This window comes from Tetrao urogallus (genome assembly GCF_951394365.1).
Source record: "Tetrao urogallus genome assembly, chromosome: 9".
NCBI classification, from domain to species: Eukaryota; Metazoa; Chordata; class Aves; order Galliformes; family Phasianidae; genus Tetrao; species Tetrao urogallus.
Genome location: NC_136822.1, coordinates 2,532,746 through 2,543,394, shown reverse-complemented (window position 1 = coordinate 2,543,394; position 10,649 = coordinate 2,532,746). Strand labels below are relative to the sequence as shown.

At 41.8% G+C, this 10,649-nt stretch overlaps 1 protein-coding gene across 1 annotated transcript in view; it reads left to right on the top strand.

The window, feature by feature from the left end:
- Positions 1–4,783: 4,783 nt before the first annotated feature.
- Positions 4,784–10,649, top strand: part of GIGYF2 (GRB10 interacting GYF protein 2) — a gene marked incomplete at both ends in the record, with an annotated part of 59,853 nt that continues 53,987 nt past the window's right edge. Inside the window, 3 exons of the mRNA XM_079539556.1 lie at positions 4,784–4,824; positions 7,427–7,556; positions 9,459–9,554. Of these exons, the coding sequence (XP_079395682.1) occupies positions 4,784–4,824; positions 7,427–7,556; positions 9,459–9,554 (267 nt within the window). The remainder of the gene's footprint in view (positions 4,825–7,426; positions 7,557–9,458; positions 9,555–10,649) is intronic.

Sequence of the window (10,649 nt, the reverse complement as noted above, 5' to 3'; positions counted from 1 at the left end):
ATTGATAGCGTAGCACCTGAGTCATCCTGCTTACTGCTGTGCTGAAACTTTTAGAAACCAGTGAAAATCAGTACTGATGCTCAGTGAATCCGTGTGGTTTTGAATTCAAGGCAGTGAAATTCACTGCAGTATCTGCCGCTTGATTGCTTTCTTACCGATTGCTGAAGGTGAAGCTGGATCGTCTTGATGCGGTGTAGCTGCTGCACAGTGGAGCCCTGCTGTGAAATTCCTGTCCCAGCTTTAAGGAAAACCTAATGCCTTGCTCTTGAATCTACCTGCATTAGACTTTTGCTGTGTTCTTTGGCTCTCCAATTCTTTTTTAGCCAGTTTCTCAGTGCAAATGGGACCTGCCATAGCAGAAGTACCTTGGAAGGGAAGGATGCTTTTCTCAACCATTTCAGACAGCTGCTGATGTCAGAATGAGGTGGGGATGGGCAGGAAGGATGTAGTCTATTTTTTGTCAACTTAATGAAAACAAAAAATGAGCAGGCAAAGGTGTAAATTGCAATGAAGTCTGGATCTTGTTTAATTATTCTAATCATAGGAAAGATTGGGTGGGAAGACCTAAGTGCAGTCACTGCTGGGTCTCTGCGTGGAACGCTAACCATCAGCTGGTCTGTACCTGAACCAGCCAGGCATTTTGGTGAGACAGGTTGCTGTGTGTACAAACGGGCTGAGCTCTGTCATGGGAACGTGGGAACTTAACATAGGCTGCCAGTCTTAACTCAAGTACCTCAGGGCCATGATAGAGCAGAGGGTTGTTAGTTACGGTAGGATGTGGTTAATTAGGGTCGGACGGTCAGGTTGTGGTTGGACTCGATGATCTTTAAGATCTTTTCCAACCTGAGCAATCCTGTGATTCTACACCTGTGAGTAATGGGCAAACCTTAACGGCAGTTGTACATAAAATCTTGAGGTTGTGCGAGGTCTGGAAAACGTGGCAGTTCAAATACTTCAGAACTTCTGACTGCCAGCCTTTGGCCACGATAGCTGTTGGGTACCTGTACGTTTTAACAGGGCAGACGTTGGGGCAAACTTGTGCCACACTATCTCTAAACCTGCCTTAGGTTTTTTCCAACTAAAATCTCAGGCATTTCAACACACATGTCTCTATTGCAGGATCAAGTTCTGTCTTGTCTGAAGCAGACACTGCCGTAAGTTCAATGCGTTTGTGAGATCCCTAATAGAAGTCATGAAAAATAATGTAAAAATGGACAGGCTCGCTTTAATATCGTACCTACAGCAAAGCAATGAAATTAATGCTGCTGATAGCAACTTGTCTGCCTATAATATTACCTGTTAATTGTGAGTGAAAGCCACTTAATGGCTTAATGTTATTGGATTACGTTTTGTGTGTGCTCAGTGGCTGAACTTCTGACTTCCAAAGTACTGAGCTGCTGACAAATGAGGGTATTTTTTCCCTGCCCAGTGCATGGGCTGGAGATGGGCTGATAGGACAACTCTTTGCTGTGCTGCTGGTTTGTGGCTGCAGTGCTGCCCCAGGAAAACAGGGTCTCACTCCCAGTTTGTGTAGCAATTCTGGTTTGTGGCATTTTCCCCAAAACTGCTGTGCCAAACTGCCAACTGTTCATAGGGTTGCAGTGGCATCTTGGTCCAGGATTGATCTGATTTAAGAGTCTCAGAGAAGAGGTTCCCCTTTGGAAGAGTGCTGGGAAGTTTCAGGTAGTGTTGCCCAAGCAGTGATATTTAATCACATCGTGACCTCACATTCTTGCTTAAAGCTCCCTGTGTGCTCTTGCTGTTTGTGGTTATGCAGATTCCTCAATCAATAGACATTAATTGGGAGAAAAGCTTTATTTGCAAAACTGCTGCAGTTCAAGAAGGGGCTGTACCCTCACCAGATTACATCAGGGAGGAAGTGTGGTCGGTTTGTGTTCATTTTTGTGATTTGTCATCCTTGATGAGTAAGGAGGCAGCATAAGTTTCTCTTCTAAAGACCAAAATTAACATTTTAATTATTGATATTGAAGTTTGGAGTCTAAGAAAGTTTACTAGATAATAAAGACCTGATACATCCATGCCTTTTCCTTGGGCAAAATAATGGAAAGGGAATGAACGATCAGGTCATAACTTTCCATTGCTCGCCCTTTCTTGCTCCACGCTGACTCCTCCATCTCGGTGTCAGCGCCACATGCTCTGTCCCTGCTTGCCTTTCCAGTTAGTAGGGCTACTTGTTAACCTGCTGACTGTGTGTGCTGCCTGCTAGAGGCTCCTCTCCAGGCTGCTTTTCCTCTGCCCCTTCCTCCCAAATCATTGCCTGTCTCTGTAGTGTCCCATTTTCAGCAGTTTTCTTTTAGCACTGTTATGCCTGTAGTATCTTTGACTTACCTCTGATAGCATTATCTATTAGTGTACATTCACATCTTACACTTATTGCTGCCATTCTGATGGGGTTTGCTCTGGGCTTTTCTTGTTCAGCTACATTTTCATCCACTTACAGGTGTCTTGCTTTCAATTCAAAACGAATGCAGTCCTACCTAGGGAGAAGGTAATCTCGCTGAATGCATCTGAGAAGGGCTTCCCAAATCAGTGTTGTGGTCAAAATGGGGGACAAGGCCAATGTGCAGCACAGTGGGGTGAGGCTGTCAGGCTTTGAGGAGTCTGGTAGAGAGAGATGGAACAGGGACCTCCGTTTTTGGGAAGGCTGAAGAGGGATTGAGGCCAGGGGGAGTCCGTGACTTGTAATCTACCCCCTGAACCATTTTCTATTGCTTTCTCCTTTCATATCTTCAGCTGCATTTTCATTGCAGTTTGACACCAGTGCCAGCCTTTCTTTTATTGCTGATAGTGCACTAACTTCAGTTAGCTAGAAGCTAATGATCTCAGCTTCTCCGCTGGTCCACGAGGGTTATCTGTCTCAAGGCTTCTCTCCAGAACTCCCCAGCCTTCAGCAGGAGGATTTCAGGCCTTGCAGGAAGGAAAGGGACAAAAGCAATGCAGCAGTGCTGCTTGGAATCATTAGAGCTCTTCCAACCCATGCACAATAGTTAGCTGGAGTGGTCCCAAGGTATTTGTCACATACATGGCTGTTGTACATCTCCATTAGGAACCTAACTTCGCCTTTGTGGCTTGTTTTGTAGAACTGATGAGCAGATTTACCTTCAGTATTCTCCTGAGCTGTTGGTGGTTTAAAAAAAAAAAAAAAAAAAAAGGGGCATCTCAAAGCAGGCTGAAATCATTTCAGATGAGGCCTGTGAGACTACCTGGATACTTGGATTTTAATTGTTACTTTCTGGTCTGTGTAGTGGTAATAGTCCCATTTTATTATGTAGCTTTACTGGGGAAATGAAAACACTGATTTGTATGTAAATTGTATGGAAAGGATGGACAGAATTAATCTGATCTGTGGTAAAAACACGTGAGCCAAATGTTGCCTGGTAGGTTTAGACTGCAGGGGTTTTTGCAGCTGGTTGTTATGTATATGTCCAAAAGAGCTGGGTGAGGTTTGCCCAAGCAGTTTTAGCATTTCGTGACATTTTGTAACTTTCAGGCTATTATTTTTTGGCCTTTAGTATAGTTATATCAGTAGCATATGCATTAAAAAATGCTTACTCTTGTTTTCTTTTTCTCTTCTTCAGTAGCTAATGCCCTTTTCCTGCTTTTATCTGCCCATCTTTTTTTTTCCTTTTCCATCATCTTTTCATGCAAAGTAAAGACAAACTTACCAAGCTCCTTATTTAATCCTTAGGTCTATTAAGGAACAGAGTTCTGATACAGCCAAGCTCCCTCCCTCCCATCTGTCTTTATGGTTCTTGAAGTCTAATCAACCAGTTTCTGTAGGTAATGCTTCCAATCCTTTTTTGTTATTGTGGGGAGGGACTTTGGCTACAGTGTGCTTGATGTTGAAATTGAAACAAAAACTTCCTCTTCATATTTGTTTGCTGTTGCTGGAAGGGAAGCTGTTATTTTCTTACTGTAAAAGTCACTTCTCTAGAGCTGGGCTGGACTCGCTTCTCACAGAACTTGGTAGCTTTCCCTTGCTCTCATTCCTGCCTGTCCAGCATGCCATTATCTGCCCCTGTCCATGTGCCCTTGTTATGTAGGAACTTTGACCTGACCTCCACTAGGGCCTGCAGTAACCTGGCTAATAGGGAGCAATGAGAGTAAGCAATGTCTGAAGTTGTGCACCTTTTTGCTTAATAAAGCTAAGGATGAGAGAAATCCTAGCATCTCCTTGCAGACTTAGGAGAACGTCAAGCATTGGCTTATACCCATTTGTAAGGAAGCTTATTATTTAAGAGTGAGCAGTGGAAGTAGCTCGAATACTCGGACACTCAACTGGCAATCTGTCTTGCTGTAAATCTAGTGATTGTTTCTAAATCTTATTATTGTCAGGAAGCTACAGTTCTGTTAATTAAGCATTACTGTTCTCACAGGAGAGGATTATGCGCCCAATTCTCCATGTTTGGCTGCCTTGTGGTAATCACTGATTTGCCAAGAGGCTGCTTGTGCAAACAGTGTCCTCACACACCACTGATCCAGTGTCCTGTTGGAGCTGCTAAGAGGCATTTGGACTGGAGGATGCTATAGAAGCAACTGCATCAATTCTAGTAAATTATTCTGTGTTAGGGAGCTGGAATGGGTACTGTAAAAATAATATTAAAAAAATCCAGTAGTCATTTTCTGCTGTTCTTTGCATGACCAGATGTGCTCTTGTTTGGGAGGAGACTTCTGGAGGACTGTATCAATCCAGCTGTTCTCATGGTAACACTTCTTATTTTTCAGGTTCAAGCTTTTTTAAAAAATAATAGAACAAGAAACAATGGCAGCAGAAACCCAGACACTGAACTTTGGGCCTGAATGGTGAGTTGTTTGTCATTTTAAAAAGCACTGTGACTTTTGTCTGTTGGAACTAAGTAGGTTCTGAGACTGAAAGGCACATCATGCTGTTGTAGTTCCCTACTGCTTTGCTGCAGTTTCGGCCGGTGACTGAAAGCAGTGTTATAAAGCTAGCCTTCATTTTTCTTTGAAATGGTACAGTCTGTGAAGTGTTGCATGTGACAGTAGTGCACACCATTCACATTGCTGCCGAGTACTAAGAGAGGAGTAATGCTAGTGATCTCAGAGGAATACACAAAGTGTGGTGGACAGCTTTCTTGTTTGTTCTTCCATGTGCTACGTACTAATAAGGACATTCTTACGCTGTCCTTCATGGAATGAACTCTGTACATAAGCAAGCATTCTTTTCCCAGTGTGAATACACATGAAACAAGCGTGCCTTGTCATCTCATCACTTCCTGCATTTCCATACAGAAAAGTGCCACAGGTAGTCAGCTGCTTAAAGGGAAATGAATCTGTGACACTGTGTAATTGTACTGATGTTTGTCTGGCATGCGTTGTCCTGGCCCACAACTGACTGCACAAGTGTGATTATGTTTCAGTATTTGCTCCAGTTTTTTAAATAATTATTGGCTGCAACTGCAAACAAGACTTCAGCTGGTATGATTTCTAAAGAGTAATAGGATCCTTACATGTATAAATGAGTGTGGAATGATTACAGAAAATACAATTGCTGCATAGCACATGGTAGGACTATTGCTGGAGTATTGCATTTACATTATATGCATAATCTACAGAAATTATGGGGTATTAAAGAAAGACACAATTGCCCCAAAGGCAAGGAGAAACTCGGTCTATTTAGTTAGATTAAAAGAATGCTAAGAATGACTTTATCTATAAATATACCCACTGGGCAGATCTTATGCTGAAGTGTAGCAGACAGACATTATGAGATTCATTGATGGAAGAAAGCTGTGGCTATATGGGGAAAAAAGAAGGGGGTGGGGATGGAGAGAGAACTCATTTAAAAACAAACCCCAAATGTTATTTTCCATATAAGTTAGGAATAATGGAATAAAACTCTTTAAGATTTTTAATTACTATCTTGTGCTGCAGTATACTCCAGGGTGTCCCCTATGGTATTGTATCACTTCTTAGTAGTAACTCTCTGGGTCACGTTTAATCTGGATTGGCATTGGAGGTTACACTGAGCCATCTAATCCTCTGATTAATGCCCCTCCAGACATCTTTCATTTGGATGTGGTGTGTAAAGAAATTGCCACTGGGTGGCACCAAACTAAAAAAAGAAACAGCAGTTGGACTTTTTTTTTTTCCACACAGAGGCTGGAACAGGCTGCCCGAGGAGGCTGTGGATGCCCCATCCCTGCAGGCATCCAAGGCCAGGCTGGATGTGGCTCTGGGCAGCCTGGGCTGCTGGTTGGCGACCTGCACACAGCAGGGGGTTGGAACTGGATGAGCGCTGTGCTCCTTTGCAACCCAGGCCATTCTGTGACTTAAAAATTCTATGCAGTTTAAAAAATAACCCACAGAACATGCTTCCTTACTTAGGTGGAAAATAAGTGTTGGATCAGTATGTTAGATTAGCCTGCCTGCCTTTCTGACAATTTTGAAACTGTTGAAAATAGTTTCTAGTGTTATACTTGATTAAGGTGCACATCAGAGGAGACTGCACAGAATGGTCTGCTTCTTTTGTCTTGCACTGTTTGTGAAACGTTCCTCAGATTGGAAAGTGTGGGGTGGTTGGCTAGCTGAGGAAATGGCTGGGCAGAATGAGACGTTATATCCAATCCATCGATTAATTAGTCTCATTCTGGCCAGGCATACATCCAGTCATCGATGGATTGGGTGTAATGTTGTATAACAATCAGATCCTGTCTACATAATGCTGAGTAGCTTGCCTGTGTAAGATAGGACAAATTCACTGGTGAGTGTACGTGGTGTTGTGAGTTAGCTTGAAATGTTTTTGAAAGTGTGGCTGTTTTGTACAGCTTGTGTACAGAAATAATGAAGTGTGGCATGCATGGTGAAAAACGACACTCATTTTAATTCCTGCGAAACGAATCTGGAGTGTTGGCTTTCAGAGATTTCAATGATAGAGGAAGAAACTTCACTGTAAAATCTGTTGTTTGTTAAACTTTGTTGAATGTTTCACTCTTTTTCCTTAGAGTAGATTAATGTTTGCATGGTAAGAATTTTGACTTTGAACAAAAAATACCTGTTCTCAATCTTATGTATGGAAGGCAGATACATATATAATTGAATTTTGTTGACCTAGTGTAAGTAGTTCAGAGGTGAAGCTGCTTCACTGTGTAGTCAGCATTGAGTTCTTCAGGGGACTGAAGTGCTCATGGAGCTGTTTGTGTGCATATGAAACATGCTTTATTTTCTTTTTTACTTGTGGCTACCGGAAAAGCGAGGAAAGCTATTTCATTCTTCTTGAAGCATCAAGTTTGTGTTTTGCAGTTAGACTGCGTAAAGGGCTTTGCTTTTAGGACTGGATTTATTTTGTGTCCAATGTCTAAATGTGAGGAGAGGTTACAGCAGAGAGGAAGAAGCATTCTCCTGAAATCAGCTTTCAGAGCTTCCTCTGCCTTTTTTTCCCTAGGCTGCGAGCTTTGTCCAGTGGCGGGAGTGTGACATCCCCTCCTCTGTCTCCAGCTTTGCCAAAGTACAAACTAGCAGACTATCGCTATGGGAGAGAAGAAATGTTGGCACTTTTTGTAAAGGATAATAAGGTAAGCAGGAAGAGGAAGAAGGCCTGGCGTGTGCACAATCTTGTGATTAGAGATAGTTATTTGTATTATATGGCTATGGGCACAAATTCATATCCCTTGGCAGAGAACTGGAGAGGTCTATTGCTCATTTGATCCCGTTCCTAATGCGTTAATTGTTCTTTTTGTCTTCTGAAGGGGAGACTCCCGAACTCCTTAGGTCAAAACACCCCACCTACATTGTCTTAATCAAATCTATTGCAACAAGTGACTGAGGGTTAAAGTCCCTTTGCAACCAAGCAGATTTTCTTGCCTTGGTAGCATTTTATTTAATATAATTAAAACAATTCATTGATTCAACTTGAAATTCTGTTAATCAGTTGCACTAACACACCACTTAAAAAAAAAAAAAAAAAAGTGAGAGCCCCCTGTTTATTTTCACTGAACACGGTTAAGTTTAGCAGGTAACCGGCCCAGTCAGCATTCCTCATCATTTCTCTGGGAGTGAAGTTCACAAATACATGTTGTACAACAACGTGGGGAAAAAAAGAAAACTAACTTTCACCTACTTGAATTACAAGTGAAGGTTCTCATTGGTAGAGATATCATATTTCTGAGGGTATTTCAGGTAAAGGAGTCATTGCTGCTGTGTTTGTAAACATGGGATAAATGAAGATTAGTGTATTGTGCAGCAGGCACACAGTGACCTGAGAGTCTGAATCCCTCCAGGAACCTTACCTGTGAGTCATGGAGGGACAGCAAGAACAGTTTGCAGGTTAGCTTTGTTAGTAGAGGTTTATGCACACCTCTTCTGTGAATGTACTGGTGTTCTTGTACAGTGCTGGGAGCTTTGCATTGCTTATGCACAGATTCAAGGGCACTCAGTGTCCCAACTCCTGACACCACACAAAAACCATCCAAAAATCAGATGCTGTGACTGAGGGTGTTTTCCATTGAAGTTGTGACTGCTCCATCCTTGAGTGGAGATACTTGGATGGGGCCCTGGGCAGTGTGATCTAGAGGATGGCCACCCTGCCCACAGCAGGGGGATTGTAATTGGGTGATCTTTAAGGTCCTTTCCAACAACCTAAGCCATTCTGTGACATTTCTTGAACTCCAGCAAGCCATGGCCGCTTCCCTGGGGAGGCTGTTCTGGTGCCTGTTCACCCTCTCAGAGGGCCTTTTCTGGAGATCCAGCCTGTGCCTCCCCTGTTGCAGCTCTGTATTGTTCCCTCAGGTTCTCATGGAGGGCACACTTCAACTTGTCAGAATTCTCTCTCTCTTCTGTTTTAAGCTAGGTATTCTTGGAGCAGTGTTCTCTGTTGGCATCATCAGAACTCACTTGGCAGTAATGCAGCTTGTCCACATGCTCAAGGACGCATCTTTTGATGGACATGCCATTAAAAGTTGTGTTCAAATTCATTTGTATTTAAATCATGATTAGTGTTCATTGCTTAATTTTATTTTACTTTTTTCTTCTCTTTGCTGATTGTAAGTTGGAAATCTTGATTTTAAAATCAAATACAACCTCAGAGACAATGTATGTGAATTCTGCTAGTATACTAAATAAAAATCCATGTACAAATTTGCACTGCACTTAAAAAAGAATTGTTTGCCATTTGAAATTTCACCTTGTTCAGATTTGCGTTGGACTTGCGTGCAATTTGGAGCATTGGTGCATAAGATGCTTTACACAGTTTAGTTGTGGGTGGTAAATGTGTCAGATATTTTGTCTAGAAGACTTTTTCTGGAGAAGTAAATTCTTAGTGGAGTTGCACCCACTCCAGTTATGTTATTGGAAGTGGTGCTGTACTGGGTGGTGAGAGTTGACAGGGTAAAAAATGTGGTGTGAATGGGTGCGTGTTACTTTATCACTGAACTGTAATTATTACAGGGCATATCAAGTAATTGTTTACTTTCATACAGATACCTTCAGACCTTCTGGATAAGGAGTTTCTGCCTATTTTACAAGAGGAGCCCCTGCCACCACTGGCACTTGTACCTTTTACAGAAGAAGAACAGGTTTGTATCCATTCAGAAAGATAGGATTCTTTAAAATGAATACGAATGTGGGCTGCTATTAGGGCAAAAGGAAAATAAAGAGTGTGCCTGTGTTAAAACCATAACATTTGTTAAGACCCCATATCTGAAATTGGTAGACTTAAGGCAGGGGGATTCTGAAAACATGCTAGAATTATATTTGTACTCATGGATTATCTTAAGTTTGGACAGATATTTTCTGTATGCTGCTCTGCCATTGGCAGAACAATGTATTAATCCAGGATCATCTTCTGAGCAGTACTTTTTTTTTTTTTTAAGTACACAACATTTTCAAGCAAGTGAAACTTTCTGCAATTTTGGGCCACCTTCTCTAAAGTATCTAAGTTCTGGAAACTAGTCTGTGGGCTTTGGAGAAGTGTTGAAGTCTTTTGCCTATTAAGAGTGCTAAAAATACCAAAGAAATGTGAACTAGTTCATATGTAAGCAGCTGCTTGATTATTTTCTTGTTTGCTTTCTGTAGTTATAAGTGAAAAATGTAAGGGTCAGAACAGGTAGTGCACAAGGTTCTATTTCAAGGTTTACTGCTCTGTGCAGTTTGAAATTCCTTACTTTCAAGCTAGCTCCTAGCAGGGGGAGCTGTCTGCCATGCTCTGCCTCAGTGCCTCAGATTTCTGACTCTGAGCTTTTTTCTCTTTATGATTTTTCAGAGCTTCTCACAATGCAGTTGCTCTCTGATATGTTATTCCTTTGCACTTTTCTTCACAATGCCATGGCTTGTGGTTGTTGTTTTCTAATAGCAGAAACCCAGGTGGTTTTGCTGATCAGTGTAGCTTGTTTCTCTGGCAGGAGTTGGGAAGTGATTATATTTAGGATTTTAGAGCATCCTCATTCTTTTGTCCTGTGCTGCCTTGTATTAATTTTTTTCCTTCCCATCATCTTTGTGTCTTGGGATTCTGACATATCCTTTTCATCTTTCCTGAAGTTCCTTCCTCTTCAGTGTTGGTTTATATTTTTTTTTTTAGTATGCTGTCCTCTGACATGGTGTGCTGGTAATTTAGCTTTTAATCAGCAGCCGTATTTATGTTTTTGCAAATGTGTTGTAGGCACTTCTTATCA